Source organism: Macrotis lagotis, chromosome 4, assembly GCF_037893015.1.
Source record: "Macrotis lagotis isolate mMagLag1 chromosome 4, bilby.v1.9.chrom.fasta, whole genome shotgun sequence".
Classification (NCBI taxonomy): Eukaryota; Metazoa; Chordata; class Mammalia; order Peramelemorphia; family Peramelidae; genus Macrotis; species Macrotis lagotis.
Genome location: NC_133661.1, coordinates 267,925,974 through 267,948,361, shown reverse-complemented (window position 1 = coordinate 267,948,361; position 22,388 = coordinate 267,925,974). Strand labels below are relative to the sequence as shown.

Here is a 22,388-nt window from a genome sequence, read left to right as displayed (position 1 = left end):
CTCCACAGGAATAACTGCATGAACTTTTCTCCCAGTTACCAAACTGAAGAGCTTCAATAATTCCATTAGATGTTTGCTTTAACATGATAAAAATATCTAAGACACACACACTTACTTTCTGTTGAATTACTTATCAATTGTCTTAATTGTGAGTCTCTATTTTTTTAAATTAGGGATTAAACTAAGATCTGAGACTTGTTTCTTTTAAGCATTTTGATAACACAACAGCATGTATTTTATGCATTGATAAGCATTATTCTGAGGAGTCTATTTAAAAACCCAAGATTAAAAATGGTTTTATCATTTTAAAAAATGTAAAAGTCATTCTTGACCCACAGCCTATACAAAAGCAGCTGTCTTACAAGATTTGGCACTTGCACTGTAGTTTGGTCTATAGCCTGTATCAACTGTTGAAGGGGTATATCCTACAAAAACGATTTAATAAATTTAAGAAATCTTTGTTTTAAAATGTAAAACATATTTCACTCAATTTTCCCAAAGAAAAGTAGATACTCTTCTTGAATCATTATAAACTAAGTTGGGGAGTAGGCAATCTGATTTGGCAGAAGAAAAATTACAGTTGAAAAATTATCATATGCTAAATGATCATATATTAAGTGTTTCTTACTATGGAGTTAAGGAGAGAATTTGTGGGATTTTTTTGCATATTTTTTGTTTTTGAAATTTTTGACTTATGATGATCTATATAGAAGAGACTGGTGGAGGAAGAAAAGATATAGAGAGATCTTTTCTGATGAAACTGTGGTTAGCTTTATTTTGCAAACAGTATTTTTGAGAAGCTGCTTTACTGGTATCCTTGGGGGAAATGAGTAGTGGGGACTTTTCATAAATGAAAAGAATGTGAGGGTTTGAGGTCACTCTGATTTTCTTCATAGACTAACTATAGCAAATAATAAGCCATATTTGTTATCTCAGATTTTATTAATAAATTATAAATTATGAATAATTACCACTAGGAAAGGAGGTTACTCCAATTCTTAATTGATATTTAATGAACTTGGTGGAGTCTTGACCTAATTAACTAATGAGACTGAGGATGCATTGTTATGCATGAAAAAGAAAATATATCCTTGGAATATTCTGCAAATCAGTATGATAAAATTAAATATAGGAATAAGTCAAGTAGAAGAATGAGGAGCGACTACAAGTGAGTGTGACCAATCCCATCTACCTGACAATACAGAAGCCACATTTTAATTTTAATTTTTTGATTGTAGAATATGATAGAGGCTATATGAACAAAAAGGATATATTTTTTCACATAACTTTTCATAAGTTTGTATAAACATCATAATACTTGATTTGTGCATCAATGTAACATTTATCTAAGCAAGTGGGGGAAAAAAAGCAGTTGTATCATTTATGATGTTTTTTTTTTCATTCCTGATATCTTGGCATGAGGTTATGGAGCTAAATTTCAATTAAGCCAACAGAAATTCAATAACCACATTTGCCATCTGCTGTTACCTGGTCTAGTTAACAGAGACAATTTAAAAATGTAATGTTATCTGTCACTTATTGTATGTTTATTTGTTTTGTTAGGTATTTCCCAGTTATAATTTAATCTGAGTCAGGCAGCATATTTGATATCTCTGCCTTACACTACTCTTTCTCCTTGCTAAAATTATTACCAACTCTTTCATAGAAAAAATAGAGCTTATGGGCACCCTCTTCTCTGCTAAAGCATATATCACCTCCCCTTATTCTCTCTTCTTTAGCATCTCTCTCTCAGGAAAAACTGACCCAGCATTTTAACCAAAGCTAGCCTCTCTACTTGAAATACTTTCCTATATCCATCAGATATTTGTCCCTTTAATCTTTTCCTTCTCATTTCAGTCTCTCTCCATTGCTATTGTCTTCCTCTGCTGCCTATAGACTCAAGTCTTCTCCATGTTTAAAATACCTTCACTTGATCCCATATCATTCTATATCTTTCTTCCCTTCCTTTGTCAAAATCCTAGAAAAAGCTGTTTGCACTTGTTGCCATCATTTGCTTCTTTTTCATTCAAAAATTAGTTTTATTGATACCTTTAATTTTTATATCATCTTTATTTCTGGATAGCTATGTACCCTATACACCAAGTTAAGCCTTATAACAAAGATTATACTGAAAAAGAAGTGACAGAAAAAAATAAACAGTACATCAACCATATCTGAACAGTATTTGCAATATTTCATATTGCTTGTCTCCTACCTCTGCAGACTGGAGAGGAGGTCCATTCCATCCTCCTACCCTTATCTTCTCTAGTATTTCCTCTCAATAACTTTTCAACCCTTATAATCCAGCTTCTGACTTTGCTATTCTACTGAAACCATTCTTCAAAAGTCACAATCTTATTCTGATGGAATGTTTTGTTGCCTACAAAACCAACAACTACTTCATTCTTCTGGATACTATTTCTTTCTTGAGTATCTGTGAAACTGCTCACTTCTGATAGTCTTATCTTTTTGATTGAATATTTACTCTTATGTCTTCTGGATCAATAGTCATCTTTTGCTTAATAAGCATAGGTGTCTTCTTTTCTCTCTCTATCCCTTCCCTTAATAATTTCATCTATTCTCATCAGTTCAGCTGTCTCCATGTAAATTATTCCCAAATATGTTCACCCACACCTAATCGGTCCTGAATTTTAGGTTTGTGTCACCAAGTGCCTATTAATAATCTCTACCTGGACTATCCACTGCTACCACCACCACCACCACCACCATCATCATCAAATTAAAAAATCCTCAAAGCAGAATTAATTACCTTTTCTCCCCCAAAGTCCATTCCTCCTCCAAAATTCCCTATTTCTGTTGAGGGACTACCATCCTTTCAGTTCCTAAGATTCATAATTTGGTAAACAACTCATTTCAGGCATCTAGGTGGGAGTGTGTGTGTTTTTATATGAGGAGAGAGAATAGAGGAGAGAAAAGAGAAAAGTACACTTTGCCTGGAGTCAGGAAGACCTGAATTCAAATTAAGCTTCAGATAAGATTACTAACTTACTAGCCATGGGACCCTGGGCAAGTCATGACCTCAGTTTCCTCAACAGTAAAATGAAGTTAATGATAGCACTGGTCTCCCAGGACTATTATCAGGATCAAAGGAGATATTTGTAAAGTCCTTAGCACAGTGTCAAATACTTAATAAATGTTTGTTCCTTTCCCTTTACCTTTCTCATCCCTCATAACCAATAAGTGGACAAATTTTATCCATTTTAGCTCCTCAATATTTTGAATCTGTTTCTTTTTCTGTTTATTCCTAGGGTTCTAACCTCATCATAGGCCACCTGGACTATTTTCCAATCTGTCCTCTCTCTACAGTGAAGCTCTAGATGTGTTCTCACTGATGTGAGATTTCAAACTATCTAGCCCTGTCTTTTCTACTCATGTTGCTGTCTTCCCATAAATTCACCCTAAATACTTGAAGCCTTCAACACTTCCTCTTCATATGACAAGGATCTCAGCATGTGTTGCTCAACCTTACATAGTCATTCTAGTCTTTCTTGCTTTTCCATTCCTTTGATGATATCCATTTCACTGCAATTTGCAATATGTTGCAGCTTGCCCATCCCAATCATGTACCTCTCCATTCCCCTTAAAGTAGTCCTCAGTTTTGATTCCCAAATTAATATTCCTGAAACACAAACCAGACAATATTTTTCCTTTGTTCAAAAAAAAAAAACTGTGACTTTCATGCTCTGGGAAAAGAATATAAACTTTTGAAGGTTGGGATTTAAAGTTCTCCATGATCTGGTTCCTATGAACCTTTCCAGACTTATTTCTGATACTTTCTATTCTGTAATCTTCATTGTAGTCAAGTCTTCTAGCTGGTCTTTCTCTGATCTGCCTTTGTACTTTTGACCAGACCTCCCCAACCCAAAGGTTCTCTACTTTTGTCTCATAGAACTCCATGATTTCTTCAAAAGCTCACTTGGATCTCGATTTCCTAGATGCTCCAAAAACAGTCTTTTCTTCCTCCTCAAATTTACTCCATCAGGAGATGTTAATCTCCCTGAGGGCAGGAACTGTTTTGTTTTTATTTTAGCATTTGTAGTACTCAACACAATGCCTTGAACATGGCCAAAAATTAAAATGCATACTCAATTCAACAAACATTGGGGTCACATTCCTATGTTTTCACATAGGAATCTTTTCTTTTGATTTATAAAAGACTTTTTTTATATTTTTAATTATTTTTTATTTTATTTTTTAATTCTCATTTTGTACAAATGTTTTTTTTACATTAATAAAATATTCTTGTTTAAGAGTAAACAAAATAACCCTCCCCCCATGAATATAGACTTGCTTGGGCGATAAAGGGGAGAGAAAAAAATTAAAATTTAAAAAAAATAATAGTAATAATTGTAGGTATGGCCAGGTGGTGCAATGGATGAAGCACCAGCCCTGGAGCCATGAGCACCCAAGCCCACATCCAGCCTCGTAGACCCAACAATCACCCAGCCATGTGACATGCAAGCCACTCGATCCCCACTGCCCTGCAAAAACCAAAAAGAAGAAAAAGAAAGACCCAAAATAAAATAAAAGAGTAATCATAGTAGGGGTGGCTGGGTGGCAGACAGAGCATTGGCCCTTGAGCCAGGATAACCCGGGTCCAAATCCAGCCTCAGACGTCCAAAGATCACCCTGCTATGTGGCCCCAGGCAGGCCTTCCAGCCCCATTGGCCCTGCACCCCCCCCCAAATAATAATAAAAAATGTGCTTCATTCTGTTTCAACACCAACAACTCTGTCATGGGTAGATCGGATTCTTTATGGTAAGTCCATCACAAAAGTTGCTTCCATATTTTTCCAATGTTGCCATTGCTGATAGCAACTCCCTCCTTTCTTATTTCTCCACTACCATGTACTATATTTTCTCTCTCCTTTCACTCTGACTCTACTGTACGGTCGCTGAGTGGCGCAGCAGACAGATCCCTGGTCCTAGGGCCAAGAAGCCCTGAGCCCCCATACCACCCCTTAGGCCCAGCATCCACCTGGCCCTATGGTCCTGGGCAGGCCATCCAATCCCAGCCCCTTGCAAGAAGTAAAAAAAGAAAATGTGTTATATCTGACCACTCTCCCCCCACGGTCCATACTCTCCTCCTTGATTCACATCCCCACCCCTTCCCCCTGCTCCCCCCTCCTTCTTACTCCAGATGCTTATACCCCATTGAGTATATATGCTGTTTCCTCTCCTAGTTACCTCTGATGAGAGCAAAGGTTCCCTCATTCCCCCCTTGCCTCCCCCCTTCCATATCATTGCAATAGCTCATTGTAATAAAAAAAAATCTTATTATATGAAATATCTTGGCCTATTCCCCCTCTCTTTTTTCTTTTTCCCATTACATTTCCCTTTTTTTCTATTGACTCCATTTTTACACCATATTTTATCTTTGAATTCATCTTTCTCCTGTGCTTCAACTAAAAAAGCTCCCTCTACCTGCTCTATTAGTTGAGAAGGTTCATATGAGTATTATCAGTGTCATTTTTCTATGCAGGAATACACACAGTTCATCATCATTAAGTCCCTCATATTTTCCCCCTCTCCTCCAATCTCCATGCTTCACCTGAGTCCTGTGTCTGAAGATCAAACCTTCTGTTCAGCTCTGGCCATTCCAAAAGGAACATTTGAAATTCCCCTGGTTCATTGAAAGTCCATCTTTTTCCCTGGAAGAGGACATTCAGCCTTGCTGGGTAGTTCATTCTTGGCTGCATTCTAAGCTCTTTTGCCTTCCGGTATATTCTATTCCAAGCCCTACGAGCTTCCAATGTAGTTGCTGCTAAGTCCTGTGTGATCCTGACTGCAGCTTCACTATATTTGAACTGTGTCCTTCTGGCTGCTTGTAATATTTTCTCTTTGACTTGGGAGTTCTGGAACTTGGCTATAATATTCCTAGGGGTTGGTTTTTGGGGATCTCTTTTTGTGGGGGGGTGTCGGTGGATTCTCTCCATTTCTATTTTGCCCCCTGCTTCTAGAATATCAGGGCAATTTTCCTGTAGTAATTCTTTGAAAATGATGTCAAGACTCTTTTCCTGATCATGACTTTCAGGTATTCCAATGATTTTTAAATTATCTTTTCTAAGTCTGTTTTCCATATCAGTTGTTTTTTCAATAAGATATTTCACATTTTCTTCTAATTTTTCATTTTTTTGGTTTTGAAGTATTGATTCCTGATTTTTAGTAAATTCATCACTCTCCCTGAATTCTATTCTTAGTTTGAAGGATTTGTTCTCCTCAGAGAGTTTTCTTATTTCTTTTTCCATCTGGCCAATTTTAAAGCATTCTTCTCCTCAATAACTTTTTGAACTGTTTTATCCATTTGACCTAAGCTGGTTTTTAGCATGCTATTTTCTTCAGCCTTTTTTTTGGATTTCCTTGACTAAGCTGCTGACTTCATTTTCATGTTTTTCCTGCATCTCTCTCATTTCTTTTCCCAGTTTTTCTTCTAACTCCCTCATTAGATTTTCAAAGTCTTTTTTGAGCTCTGTCATAGCCTGATCCTAGTTTCTGTTTTTTCTGGGAGTCTTTAGATGCAGGAGCTTATGTTTCCTCATCTTCAGAATGAGTATATCCATCCTTCTTGGGATCATAGATAATATATTTCTCAATGGTGTTCCTCTTTTTTCTCTGCTTGCTCATTTTCCCAGCCTAAGCCTGTTTTGGGGGTACTTCCTGAGCTTTTGGGACACTCCCACAAGGATCTCAGTGTGTGAGGCTCTGTCCTCCCTCCTGGTCTGTGAATGACCATATGCGCCCCCCTCTGCCACGGGGCTGAGGTGGGGGGGCCCTGCTGTTCTATGGGGGGGGCATAGACTGCAATCAGGATCTGAATGTAGTCAGAGCCCCAGAGTCCTGTTCCAGGGGCAGAGGACAGAGCTCTGCAGTCTCTCTTCACTCCCCTCCCTCAGCTCAATGGGCTCATGTCCTGGGGGCTCCTGCTTACTGGCTCCGCCTGCTTCTGTTTCCTAGATCTAGGCTGCTGAAAGACCAAGCTGCTAGCTGTGTGCCCTGGGGGCTGGGCTCCACGTGCTCACTCTGGCAGAGGTCCCCAGCTGTTCCCCCACTTTGTGCCCGGTGCTCCCTGGGGTGCAGCTCAAGAGACTCCCCTGCTGCTGTGAGCCGCAGCTCCCAGCACCCTGGGGCTGCCTCCGGGAGGCTGATGTTCTTTCACTCTGGCGGGCAGCCCCTCTGGTAGGCTGCCCCTCCAACCCCGGGGAGCAGAGCCTTTCTGCTCTTTTCCAGGTTACCTTGAGTAGGAGAACTGCCTCACTAGGTCCCTTTGTGGGTTCTGTCTCTCGAAAGTTTAGTCCTTAGTTTCAAGTTTTATCAGAGAGCGCCTAAGGCTCAATCCCTTCTTGTCGCCATCTTGGCTCCACCCACTATCCACATAGGAATCTTTAAAACTAACTTAATATCACAATCAGAGCCACAACACATCTATCTATCCATCCTCTAATCCCAGGATGTAAATATTCACGGACAATATTCACTGTGTTACCCCCTATATATCAATAACACACACACACACACACACACACACATATATATATTATATATATATATATATATATATATATATCAATATATATATTGATATATCAATAAGTGATTATTATATAGTCACATTGCATTGTGACCTGATCAAATCATATCTTGGCACCTGTATTTTAGGAAGAATACTGACAAGCTGAGAATGAATACAGAAAATAGTAATCACAATGTTACTGAGACCATGTCATCCAAGGATCAGGTCCAAGGGATATTTAACCTTGAAAGCCTTTGGGGGGGAAGGTCAACCCAATATGAAAGTTTCCCAAGTACATGAAGTGATGTCATGTAGAAGAGAGGGTATTCTTAACACTTGGCCTGGAGCAGGGATGTAAAGTTATAGACACAAAGATTTAGCATGAAGGTAAGGAAAAACTTTTTGACAATTAGAGATAATCTACAGTGGAAAGATTTCCTGAGGATGTCATGGGATTCCTCCTTTCTAGAAGATTTCAAACAAAGATGGAATGGATGTTTTGATATATTCCTGCCTATGGCTCTGTAGCTTCTCCACCTCTGAAACTCTGTGACTTAAAAGAATCAGAGAGATGAATTTTATTAATTTTATTAACTTCATATTTCAAATAGTATTATAGACTCATTTTCAATAGTAATATGGGTCATGGAAATCTATAGAAAAAAAGGAAATTATCATTTTAATTATTAATCCCCTAGTCAAATCTTTTTTTTGGCAGTCATGTAAAACTTATTTTCTATATTAGTCATGTTATAAAAGAAAAACATTGATTAAAAAAAAACCCCAAGAAAAATAAATGCTTCAACCTGCATTCAGATGCCATCAATTCTTTTACGGGAGGTAGATAGTATTTTTTTTTATCATGAGTCCTTTGATATCTTGGATCCCTGAGCTATTGAGAAATAATGGAGTCATTTAGAGATGATCATCATTCAATATTGCTGTTACGATATGCTCATTTCACTTTGTATCGGTTCATGCAAATCTTTCGTGTGTGTGTGTGTCTGTGTGTGTGTGTGTGTGTGTGTGTGTGTGTGTGCGTGTGTGTGTGTGTGCTTTTTTAAGAGCATTTTGGTCATCATTTCTGATTGCACAATTTTACTACATCACAATCACATAATAAATACCACAACTTGTTCAGTCATTCTCCAATGGACATACCCTAAATTCTTTGCCACCACAAAAAGAGCACTAATACATAATTTTGCATATATATAGAGATCCTTCTCCTTTTTCTTTCATTTCTTTGGGAAAAAGACCCAGGAGTGGTATTCTGGGTAAAAGAGTATTCACAATTTTATAGCCCTTTGAGCAAAGTTCCACATTATTCTCCAGAATGATTTGATCAATTCACAACTCCACCAATAGTGCATTAATATCCCAATTTTTCCATTGCCCCTCCAAGATTTGTCAGTGTCCTTTTTTGTCTTACTAACCAATATGATTTAGTGATTTAGAACATTTCTTCTATAGATAGCTGATGTCTTCTGAAAACTGCTCAAGTTAATAGGGAGACTGAATATTTTAGATGAGACATCAAGGAGATTATGTCTGTTTTTTTATTAAACATGATAAGTAACTTGTTTATTCATGCAAGAAAGAAAAGTACAGACCTGAGGTTAATAACTAAGGAAGGGTGGAGCCCCACTGGAGGCAATAAACAATGCCCACAGTAGCCACTGGCTGACCTAAAGCAAAGGCAGTGGAGCAGGGAAAAAAAAGGGGATGGTGGGAAGGCTTCAATAAAGAATGCAGTGCTTGAAAGACAAAAGAGATGAAGGAGAAAGAGAAAAGGTTATGAGTAAGTAGTGTATATGTGTGTGTGTGTGTGTGTGTGTGTGTGTGTGTATGTGTATATATATGTATATATATGAAACATGATAAAATTCCTGACATTCATGCCATTGCTTAAATATCCTTGATATATATAGTCATATTAACCAATAGATTGATGTGGAATTTCATGAATTCATGATAAATGAGTCTAACCTTTCCTCAGTCTTTCTTCTGGATAGATCCTGGTACTGTATGGTATTGCCAGACTATACTTAATTTCTTTCAGGCATCCACTAGGGTCTAGTCAGAACATAAATATTGACATTCCCTCTCACAACTTTTTACCTTGATCTCAAAAAGCAATAAACCAAATCATTATTAGCATTGCTACTATGAAAGATGAGATATAGCTTACCACCATACCGCTCCAATAATTGCTACTATTACTTAGACTTAAGCCTCCTTCCTAAACTAATAAAGGGTTTTCTCCCTAGTAGAATATACGTTCCTTGAGGCCAAGGACTGTGCATTTTTGTCTCTGTAATCTCAGCAGCTAGGTACCTGAAGTCAGAAAGACTTCTCTTCCTGAATTAGTCTGGTGTCAGACACTGACTAACTGCATGATTGAAAAATGATCTAGAGAAGGAAATGACAAGTCACTCCAGTATCTTTTTTTTTTGTTTTTTTGTTTTTGCAAGGCAATGGGGTTAAGTGGCTTTCCCAAGGCCACACAGATAGGTAATTATTATGTGTCTGAGGTCAGATTTGAACCCAGGTACTCCTGACTCCAAGGCCAGTGCTCTATCCACTGCGCCACCTAGCCGCCCCTCCAGTATCTTTACCAAGAAAATTCCAAACATGTTGCAGTTGGACACAACTAAAAATGACTGGCAACAGCAACAACAATAAAATCTGAACATCTTGCTCAGAGACAAGAGGCACTGAATGAATTGAGTCTGTCAAATCCATTTTGGTTGAGTCCACTGTTCTAGTCTGATAATAAAGATTTATAGCATGCCTACAATATGGTCAGTATTTTATTCAAAGTTCTCTGGGGATACAAAAGAAATATAGGGCATGATTCTTACCTTCAGGCATCTAAACAGTCTATCTAGAGAAGCAAAAAATAACCTGAGTGGAACAGTAAGAGAACAATCCATGAATAGAGAAATATTTTGGAACACACTTGTGAGTAGCCCAGGTGTAAAAGATAATATACATTTTTCTAGTTAACCTAGACTTGTAAAGTAACATTTGGTGGAAAGAACAATGGCATCTCTAGATTACTGCCAATGTGGGTAAACTACTTAACTTCTCTGTATTTCAATTACTTCATTTATAAAGCTGCCATGATTAAAATCTCCCAGTCTTGCATAAGTATGGCAAGATTACTATGCACAAGTTCAAAAGGTTCTCAGATTGTACAGATTATCACAGCACACTTGGGTACGTTGCCATATATTCAGGTTATTAAATCATTAAAAAAACAACTCACCACTTCTTGTTGGATATGGATTGGAGAGGAGTTTGGGTTCTGCTCATTTTTCAATGGATTTGGATCAAATATTTGAGTGTTATATCCATCATATGTGCTTATTCGTCCATCTGCCTCCTATATTGAGACAAAGAGCAATATGTATAATCCATCATCTTACATTTCCTATGTCTGCGTGTTTTATAATTAAGGCAAGTAATGATATATTTAGGAACACTTATATGCATTTGTAAAAAAATGACTTCAAGAAAAATAATATTCAGTGCCCTCAATAAACTTAGCTTATTTGAAGGAGTTCAAAACTTTTCTTATTTTTATTTGGGAACTTAGTAAAGGTATTGGGAGACCAGGTTGTACAAGCATCAGGCTTAGAACTCATCCTTGAATTCAGATCCAGTCTCAGATACTTTACTAGCTGTGTGACCCAATCCAATCCCCTCATTTCCCAAATGAGAAAATTAAGGTCCAAACATCAATTGACTTGCGTCCCTCACTTTTCCTTTTCTATATTTCAAAACTTATCTATATCATCTTTTGCTCCAGATTCAAAAACATTGATTTGTGCTCAAGTCAGATTTTTTTATTCTTTATATCATCCCTCTTGTATGCTTGGAAAAATTGCCCTTCTAATTGTATCCTTTAGTTTTCTCATCTTCAATTTCCCCTGATCTATTGACTTTTTCTGCTTCTTTACTGTCAACAAATAGTCTCAGGTCATTCCAGCCTGAAAAACAAACAAGCAAATAAAACTTCTTCACCTGCCTCCTTCATTCCTGTATCTTTTCTCCCTTTAAATGTCAAATTCCTAGAGTTACTTGCATTATCTCTCCTTCCTCCATACCTACTCACTTCTCAACACCTTGGTGTTAGTTTCTGAACCCCCCACTTTTTAATTTAATTTAATTTTTTAATTTTAGATTTTTGCAAGGCAATGGGGTTAAGTGGCTTGCTCAAGGCCACACAGCTAGGTAATTATTAAGTGTCTGAGGGTGTATTTGAACTCAGGTACTCCTGACTCTAGGGCCGGTGCTCTATTCACTGCGCCACCCAGCTGCCCCTGAACCCCCCACTTTTTAATAAAAGTTAGCAAATATCTCTTAACCAAGTCAATCCAAGTCCTAAGTGAGCTGCTTTTGACACTCTTGACCACTCCTTTTTTGTTAGTTTTTGCAAGGCAATAGGTTCAGGTGACTTGCCCAAGGGCACACAGTTAGTAAGTATAAAGTGTCTGAGACTGGATTTGAGCGCAGCTCTTCCAGACTCCAGGGCCAGTTCTCTATACACTGGGCCACTTAGCTGCCCCTTGACTACTCCTTACATCATATTCTCTCTTTGGCTTCCATGACACTGCTCTCTGCTGGTAATTGAATTTCTCTAAATCATTCATTCTTTAAACAACAGTTGATTTTACCCCTTACTCTGTATGTATGGCACTGTGCTAGATATTGTTGGGATTAAGGTGACCAATACAATCTCTAACTTCCTAGAACTTGTGATTTAGTGGGTGAGATAGACCTAAAAAATTATTAGATCATCTGGTAGAATTCTCTGACAGATACATGAACCATCTTGTAGGAAATGTGGTACAGAAAAATATCATTTCTAACTGGGGCAGTGGGAAGGGTTTCACGGGGGACATGGCAAAAATATTTTATTTTTTCCCTAGTTATATGTAAGGGCAATTTTTAACATTCATTTTTTCAAAATTTTGAGTTCCAAATTTTCTCCCTCCCTCATCCACTTCCTCCCTGGAAAGTAAGGAGTAAGTGTATAGGTTAAACATGTTTAGTCATGCACAACATATTAGATATAATTCTGATAAGCAAAAGCAGGAGGGCATTTTGACTGAAGGAATTACATGAATAAGAGTAAATAGGAAGAAAGGAATGGAATTTTTTTGCAGGGGAGTATAGTAAATAGTCTTGTTATGGCATTGCATGAGTTAAGAGAAGAATGGGAGAATAGTTTGAGATAGGATTGGGACCAAATTGTGAAGCACCCTGAATGCCAAACCACAAAGATTGCGCTTTTAGCCATTCCCCAATTGATAAATGGTCAAAGGCAATTTACAGATGAGGACATAAAAGCAATCCATAGTCATATGAAAAATTGTTCTAAATCATTACTTATTAGAGAAATGCAAATTAAAGCTTCTCTGAGGTACCACCTCACACCTCTCAGACTGGCCAATATGATCAGAAAGGATAATGATCATTGTTGGAAGGGTTGTGAGAAACCTGGGACACTATTACATTGTTGGTGGAGCTGTGAACTCATCCAACCTTTCTGGAGAGAAATTTGGAACTACATCCAAAAGGCAACAAAAATGTGCACACCCTTTGATCCAGCAGTACTACTACTGGATCTATACCCTGAAGAGATGATGAAAAAGGGTAAAAACATCACTTGTACAAAAATATTCATAGCAGCCCTATTTGTAGTGGCAAAGAATTGGAAATTAAGTAAATATCCTTCAATTGGGTAATGGCTTAGCAAACTGTGGTATATGTATGTCATGGAACACTATTGTTCTATTAGAAAGCAGGAGGGATGGGAATTTAGGGAAGCCTGGAGGGATTTGCATGAACTGATGCTGAATGAGATGAGAAGAAGCAGAAAAACACTGTACACCCTAACAGCTACGTGGAGGTGATGATCAACCTTGATGGACTCACTCATTCCATCAGTCAGGGACAATTTGGGGCTGTCTGCAATGGAGAATACCATCTATATCCAGAGAAACAACTGTGGAGTTTGAACAAAGACCAAGGACTATTACCTTAAATTTAGGGAAAAAAAAACTGATATCTTATTGTCTGATCTTGCTATCGCCTTATACTTTATGTTTCTTCCTTAAGGATATTTCTCTCTCATCACACTAAATGTGGATCAGTGTATACCATGGAAACAATGTAAAGACTGACAAAATTACCTTCTGTGGGGGGTGGGGGATGGAAGTAAGATTAGGGGAAAACTTGTAGAACTCAAAATAAATAAAATATTTAATAAAGAATAAAAGAGAGATTGGGCTTTTATTTGATGAGACAATGGAGAACTACTCAAAGGTTTTAAGAAAAGGAGCTTTATAAACAAAAATCCATTTTGGAAAATGGCAGGAAGGTAGAATGGATGTGAGTGGAGAATTAGCCACTGTAGTAGGTCAGGTAAGTAATAAGGAGGGCCTAGACAAGGTGATGGCAGAAGGAGTGAGTAGGAGGTGACATAAAGAAAAGATCTTATAGAAGTAAAATTAGCAAGACTTAGTGACAAACTAGATATAACTTAAAAGATGGAAGAATAAAAGAATGATTCTAAGATTTTAAGCTTGGATAACTGGGATCATTGTGATGCTATCAATAGCAATTAAAAATCAAGAATTGGTTTTGCTAAGAATCTGATGAGTGCAATTTGGTTTTTGTTAAACTTGTGGTAGTAGAAAGCTAGGGAAGGAGAGGTCAGTACTTTTTCACTCTAGAAATACATATATATATATATATATATATATGTACCTATATATTTAAAAATAATTTATATTGTACAAACACATGGATCTAACATAAACATATTCAAATGCAAAGGATTCAAATGTAAAGACCTGATCATAGAAAATCACTAACATTTACACAGAACAGCAGTTCTAAAATATGGTAGTCTGGGGATTCTTGGTGGTACTTGAGACCCTATGAGGGAGATAAAATCAGAACTATTTTCATAGTAATAACATTATTCATCTATTAAAACGTTTTTCCCTTTTCCAATGACACACAATATTGGTGAGAGGTTAGATTTATTTTCTTCACATACTTCATATTGTAACAGATTGAAAACAAAGTATGAAAATACAGCTTCTTCAATTAAGCCAGTCATTAAAAAACTTGTAGAAAAATTTAAAACAATTATACTCTTCTAATTTTTTTGGTTTTGTAAAATAGTTATTTTTCACAAAAATAAGTATTTATGCTAACCTCTGTTGGGTATATTAGTATTACTTTTAAATAAACTAATAAATAACAATTTTAAAAATTTTACCCACTTATTTATTTCATCTATTTATTATTTTATTATCCATTTTAATGTACTATCCATTTTAATGTATTTAACGGTAAATATCAATAGATATAACCCATAAAAACAAGCAATTTTGGCAGAGCCCAGTAATCCTTTAAGAGTATAGAGTTGAAACCAAAATGTTTGAGAATTGCCTGATATATACTTTAAGTTTTGAAAAAGTGCTTTCTAACAACCCTGGGAGGTAGGTTACCTTCATTTGTTTGTTTGATTGTTTCTTTGTTTTTTAATAATGGGGTGAACTGACTTGCCCAAAGTCACAAAGCTAGTAAATATCAAATATCTGAGGCTGGATTTGAATTTGGGTCCCCCCTGACTCCAGGGCAAGTGCTTTATCCACTGCATCACCTAGCTGCCCCAAGGTTATCTTCATTTTAGAGATGGGGAAACTGAGATGGAAAGAGGTTCATTGACTTGACAGGGTCACTTGGTTGATGAGGTTTATCCTTCACTCTCAATGGAGACCATAACATGAGGGAGGTGATGCCATGACAAGCACAGGAATTGAATTTGGGTGAGGGGGTGTGTGCCAGTAACTTGCCCAGGGACACATAGCTAGTAAGTTGTGTCTGAGTCTGGATTCAAACTCCTGTCCTCCTGACTCCAAGGCTGGTGCTCTTTCACTGTGCCATCCAGCTGCTCTTTGTCAGTTGTTTAGTAAGTATCTAAAGCATGATTTAAACTTCGGTCTTCCTAGCTCCACACCATGTTGCCATAGGTTGTATAATTAGTTATGAATGGATGACATATGACATCAAGAATGAGAACATAAGGGCATAGGATATATGTGGAAGACAGTAAAGACAAAAGCTTTAAAGGAACACTAACAAATAGAGGCAAAAAAAGGGAAGAGAAGTTGGCAAGAGGAAACAGAAAAGAAGAAATTTTAATGTTATCAGGAAAAAAGCAGGGAGTACAATTCTTTTTTGCTTTCTTCCTTTAAAAAAAAGGAGTAATGATTTCATGAATTTGCTTGTCATCCTTGCACAGGGGATATGCTAATCACCTCATATCATTCCAATTTTAGTATAAGTACCTTCAAAGCAAATACAAAAGAATATAGTCTTATGGTAATAAACAGAACCAAGAGAGAAGGAAATATAAAATGATGTAAGAGAGATAAGGAATATGAAGACTGAGGTAAAGGGCATTGGGTTTGCTGACTAGGTCACATGTGGCAAGAGAATATTTCTAGTAGACTATAGGGCTTTGTATTCTTGAATTTTTTTAAAATCTTCTAAAAGCTGAACACATTTTAATCATCCAAATTATTATTTTATGTCCAAATTTTAGAATGTGAAATGATAGTTAATGTTTTTATATTTATGTATGTTCAATGGAATTCAAGTGCTAAAATATTAAAGTACAGTTGATGTTCTTTCATTAAATTTCCTAAAATAAAAAGCAAGCACCCATCTAAGGTTTCTTATTTTTTGTTTCCAATAGGATTTTAAAGTATATAATTTAAACATACAGTGGTTGTTGAAAAGAAAATCAGGAAAAAATGGAAAAGCAAAAAATGTCTAAGTTGTCACATAAAGCTAGAGTTGGAAGTGGAACATCTGAAAGAAAATAAGTAATGGGTACCTGTATGAGTGTTCCAGATGAAGAGGAGGCTCTGTCTTCTTCTTTGTTTCTCTCATGTCCACAGTGTAATAAATAAGTACTAGAAGCTGACTCTGCTTTCTCATCTCCATTCTAAGAGAGTTTTTATTGAGTTAATATAAAAAAGAGATCTTTTCATTATAGCCTTCATCACCTTCCCTCAAAGAAGACTTCTTTAAATTACCATAAATTCTTTAAAGTTAATTTAAATTATATTACTGTCTTTTTGGGGTATTTTTTTCTTATCCAACTTTTTTTTGCTTTCTTTTCTCTTTTTGCAAATAAAAAAGAAGTTTAGTTTGACAGACTGGGCATCAATTAAAATTTTATGTTTAGGATAAATACTGGAGAAACTTTAAAAATTTAACTCTAAAAGTTCATATTAAAAAAAATCAGAATGGAAGTATTTTAAAGATTTTTTTTTGTTTCTGTTATCTTGTCCACAAATGTACAAACTCACATCCCTCCTTCCCACAAAGCAATAAGGATTGTTGTTGGAGTTCTTCATTCTTTTCACAAGGATCTCCTTTTTACCCAGGCTTCTCACTAACTTCCCAGGAAACCAAGATAAGGTAAAGAATTAGACTGGTTTTGAATGACCCTGGATCAATTTGACAATTTATAAAATGAGCATTAAACCTCCTAGCAGTAGTGGAAGAGGTATGCAAACTCTTAGTTACTGTAATTTTCTTCTCTTTTTCAAAGGACCCATTGTAATCCTCATTTTTTATAAGAATGAAATTGAAACTGATTTCATAAAAGACATCTGTAAATGTCTTTTTCTATAAGCTATAATGGGAGTAGAAGAATTAGTAGCATTACTTTTTAACACTGCTGTTCTGGTCTCAGGTAGCACTACTTTAGACTAAAGATAAATTCAAATATGGTAAAGTACAGTTTCAAAAATTAAACTTGGAGCAACAAATGCCATCTTCTTAAAACTTCACAATATTTCAAAGAGGTTTGCTTTTTTTTAAAAAATCTGTCACAAACAATCTTGTTAACATTACATCTCTGACACTTTGCAGTAGATTTAATTATACTTCAAGCAAGACTAAAATATAATCATTCAAACCTAACACAGCAAAATTAATTTTAAAAATTGTCCATAATTTTATTTATTTCAACTCTTTTTCACTTTAGTTTTCTTTTAGGATTTCAGATGAATATGTCTTAGCAATAAAAAATTAGTCTTTTCCTTACTTCACTTTTTTGTGAACTTTCTTCTGTCTCTTCAACAATTGATGGTGGGAGAAACATGGATCCTTTCCTTTTCAGCTGAAAGGTGCAGTACAAAAACAGAGCCAGTCAAGTTTTCCTACAACATCACACCCAACCACTCCTTTCCACATTTTTGTGATGCTATTTTTGAAACTTAACTTTTTATCACAATTGCAGATCTCATAAGTCCTTTGCCACCCACTCTGATCTCCACACTTAGGGCTCTAGGACTTGGGTACATAGAGTAGCTTGTTTCAGTTTACCTGACTAAATTATGCTTCAGCTTTATTGAATTCTCTATTTACCTGCCTTACTACCTAGGAACATTGGGTCAGGAAGGTTTTGACCACACTTCCCAATGACTGAATGGGGCTGCCCTTTAAGAGGAGGTGGGGATTTCAAAGGGTGGCTGCTGCCTAGCTAGTGCAGGAATTTCACAAGCACGTCATTATCAAACTATGTGTAGCAATACTGGGTCACATCCAGAGCAAACACACCTTGAGTTTTGTTTTGTTTTTTAAATGTTTATTAACAATCTCTAACTGAGCAATTCCTTTTTCAAAAAAAAATCATTGCAGCACATTAGCAAAAGTAAAGCACTTTTGGTGAGTTGAAAATAGAAATTCCTGTCCCTCACTATTCCTGGCACTTTTAATGTTTGTGTGAAATAAAGACCAAGGTGTCCCCAAGGCGTCCCTAAGATGTTAGTAAGGTTTTAGCCTCTAATGTTATCTAAAGTTTAATAGCTTAATGTAATCTAAACTTTAATAGCTTAAAACTATGTTGTTATGCAGTCATTTCAGATGTGCCCAACTCTTTGTGACCCCCATTTGAGATTTTCTTGGTATAGATACTGGGAATGGTTTGTCATTTCCTTTTCCAGTTCATTTTACAGATGAGGGAACTGAAGCAAACAAGATCACACAGCTAGCAAATGTCAGAGGCCAGATCTGAACTTGGGAAGATAATTTTTGAGGCATAGCTGTTTATCCACTTTGTCACCTAGCTTCACTAAAACTATTTTTATTTTGTCTTAAAAAGAAACTATTTAAAGCTACTAAAGTTTAAAACTGTACTAACACTTGGGACACCCTGTATATAATTCATATTAGTGAAATTATCAGAGTTTCCCTACAAAACTTGAAGCTCCCTGAAGGTTGGGATCCTGGTGAACATTTTTCCTAGGGCCTCAAAAGGGAAAAAACAAATATTAAGTGTCTAAATGCTTTACAAATGACCTCATTTTCAGGGCTGTAAAAATATTCTCATTTGACAGCTAAGAAAACTGAGACAAATAGTTGAATGATTTATCCAAGATCATATTGTAGTGTCTGCAATCACATTTAAATTTAGGTTTTCCTAGACTGCAGACCCAGTGTTCTATCCATTGTGACATGGGATTTAAATGTCTATTGCTGCTCCTGAGGTCATACTTACTTTCCATTCAGAAACATCCCTCTCAGCCACTCCAGATTCCTCTGTTTCCTTTTCTAATTCTTGTTTTTCTTGCTGAAAATGCTGATGGAGAGCCAGGACTTTTGTCTTCAAGCCTATCAATAAGTCTTCTTTTTTCTGATTCAAATCCAGGATCTGTTCTTTTATACCATCTGTTTCTCTCTGTGTGAGGGAGAACAATATTTTTATCCAAGTGACAGGTTTTATTGGTTTTGATTAGAAATAAAGTAGTAAAATTAAAAATTTCAAGCCAGAAAAGGACTTATTAAAAAAAAAAAAGAAACTGAGGTGCACCTGCCCAAGGTCCCTAGATGCTGAAATAATTTGCCATTTCCTTCTCCAGTTCATTTTACAGATGAGAAAACTGAGGCACGTAGGGTTAAATGACATGCCTAGGGTCACATAGCTAGTGAGTATCTGATACTGGATTTGAACTCAGGAAGACTCATTTTCTTATCTCCAGGCCCACTGATCTATGCACTGTGGTACCACCTAGCTGCTTTATTATTGATATTTTATAGTTGAGGAAATTGGGGCAGTCAGAAGTTAAAAGACTTGCTCATGGTCACACAGTTAATAAGTTTCTGAGGCCAGCTTTGATCTCTGGTCTTCCTAACTCCACACCCAGTTTTAATCACTGTGCCATCTAACTGCCCTAAATTTGTCCTTTACCTTGGAGTTACTTGCTCTGGGAATTTTTTTTTTTTGACTTTTAAAATGAGTAAATTGCATGATAAGATTGCTGAGATCCCTTTCACTTCTAAATTAATACTATTCAATATTAATTATTATTGTCTTATTGCTACTACTGTAACTGCTAATTTCCAATTGATAATGACAAAACAGTATTAATAGTTCTCCACAAACAACGAACACAACACATAATCAAGGTTTTTTATTGGAGGGAACAACTTTAACATGAGTGAGGAAGAGAGAAAGTACTTTTATAGAATCATTTAACAGAAATAATTAAGCATGGCTAGTTCGATAAAAACATTGTTTTATGAGCTACCTACTTTCATGTGTGATTAGCTTTGTGATTTAGACTCTTTTAGCACAAAAATATTTCATTATAATGAGAATTTTCTTCTAAAATTTAGTCCTCTAGGAATTAACTTGAGATATGTTTCTTAGCAGCCATACTTTGGGCCTAGTTCCATGTGTTTACTCCTCAATCAGAGCAGATTTTTGGAGATCTCTCTAGGTTGTAGCAACCTTAAATCTAACTCCATCTCTGTCCTACTGGAATAAATGAAATGAGGCTATCAGGGACATCTCAAAGCAGATCAAGTCTGAAGTAAATGGTCTGATTTAGTCAATGTATTAATATTGTGGACTTTTGCTTACTTTCTCATAACATGAGCTTTGGGAGTATGTAACTCTCTTTTAGGGTTTTGATGGGGAGTGATGGACATTACTTAGTTCAAGTAGTTATAATGAACCACTATAGGAAATGGGAAATTGATAGGAAAAATATAGAGCAAATAATGCTATAACTAGAAGGAATAATTACTATGGGAATAAAACAGAATCTTACATTGTGTGCCATACAAAGTAGGTACTCAACAAACAGTGAATGAACAAATGAAACTCACCTGTCCCTGGGACAGGGTGATAGCTTGATCAGGAGATATATTTTCAGAGGAAAATTCAGTTGAATAATTTTTTAATTGGTGCTTCAAATTTTCTATTTCTTGGTCATATTCATCAGTCTGTTTCATGACAATCTATAAAAAGATAAGAACCACTTGATTTAGAAATTTGTCTTTGGAATTCTTCCTAAAGCAGAACATCTGACAATGAAACTTCATTTCTTGACTCCCACCATCCTGGCTGTTGGTACCCAATATTGACTGTCTCTACATTGAATTTCAGTGCTGTAGTTAGGTGACCCAGTATTTAGAGCACTAGCCCTGGAGTCAGGAGAACCTAGGTTCAAAATTGGCTCCAGATACTAGCTATTGTAACTCTAGGTAGGTCACTTAAGCCCAAATTTCTTCCAAAAAATAAAAACAAAAAGAAAAGAAAATCAGAAGTCCTGTGTAAATTCCTGCATATTGATCTTTTCACTTATTTGATAGTGATAACTATGACTATTAGTACTATTAGTACTACTACTACTTCTACTCCTGCAACAACACACACACACACACACACACACACACACACACACAGAGTTTCTGATCCTCTTCAACCTTGGTCTATCATGGTGAACAAAGCAGTCTATAAGGAATTTCTGCATAAATATTTCAGATTAGTTTACTTACCTTGAAAACCCTACTGATGGGTCAAATTTATAATCTTGTACAGAAGTCTCTCATCATTATAAGATGTATACAATTTACAGTAGCATTATATTCCCAATGGAGGGGAAGGAATGGACAAAGTTAAAAATATATATTGTGGCCACAGAATTGGTGAAGTTAATTTGTATAGCCACATTGCCATGGGAAAACAAAGAAAAAAGATCTTCAAGAGAAAGCATAGATAGATCCCATGAGAAACTTTGGGAACAGTTTTAGAAACATGGGGTTGATAAGGAGGGAATTGATTGCCAGTCATGTGAGTACTAATAAAACTATACCCTGACATCTAGCACTGAGGAAGTAAGGGCTCTTCATCTCAAACCTAAAGCATCCTAAAATCCTCTGCCCATTTCGAAAAAGAGGTAACTAGACATTGGTGACCAAGGTTACCATAAAAACATCCAGAGGTGGAGCCAAGATGGTGGAGAAAAGCTAGGAAGTTGCCTGAACTCTCCCCAGTTTCCTTGAAAACAACATTAAATGACACCCCCTTTACCCCCAAAGATCCACTGAAGTGCCTCAGCCTCAATCAGGGTTTTAGAAGTTGATATCTTTATGGAGGTTCATGTGTACTTTTATACCAGTTTTTGAGGGCATGAGCAAATGGAAGTTGGAGTTGTCTCAGGTATCAATACCAAGTTTAGGAAGGGGTCAAAGTTTTTCCTCCACACTGACAAAGATGAAAGAGGCTAGGCAAGCAGATGGCACCTGCATCTTACAATTCATGACTGGCTCTTCCTCATCTCATCAACCCGGAGTGAATAGAATGGGGTTACCAATCTCAATGATGCCTTTGTCTATATATATGACTGAGACTTGAGAGGAGAAGTTATGCTTTCATCTGGGAAGGAGTTCAAGAATATTTTCACTTCTCTTTCCTAGAATTACCTGGACTCTCCCTCTGAGTCAGTCAATAAATATTTCTACTATG

At 36.4% G+C, this 22,388-nt stretch overlaps 1 protein-coding gene and 1 non-coding gene across 5 annotated transcripts in view; both read right to left on the bottom strand.

Moving 5' to 3' along the window:
* SYNE2 (spectrin repeat containing nuclear envelope protein 2) overlaps positions 1-22,388 on the bottom strand; it is a 414,448-nt gene that overhangs the window by 133,945 nt on the left and 258,115 nt on the right. For all 4 annotated transcript variants that reach the window (XM_074235980.1, XM_074235979.1, XM_074235982.1 and 1 more), the window contains exons 65-69: positions 20,747-20,878; positions 19,134-19,313; positions 17,679-17,753; positions 16,458-16,568; positions 10,803-10,919 (exon numbers count right to left, since the gene is read on the bottom strand). In XM_074235980.1, the coding sequence (XP_074092081.1) occupies positions 10,803-10,919; positions 16,458-16,568; positions 17,679-17,753; positions 19,134-19,313; positions 20,747-20,878 (615 nt within the window). The remainder of the gene's footprint in view (positions 1-10,802; positions 10,920-16,457; positions 16,569-17,678; positions 17,754-19,133; positions 19,314-20,746; positions 20,879-22,388) is intronic.
* Positions 15,816-15,921, bottom strand: LOC141523137 (U6 spliceosomal RNA). The gene has a single exon (XR_012478347.1). It is a non-coding gene; the product is annotated as a U6 spliceosomal RNA (small nuclear RNA).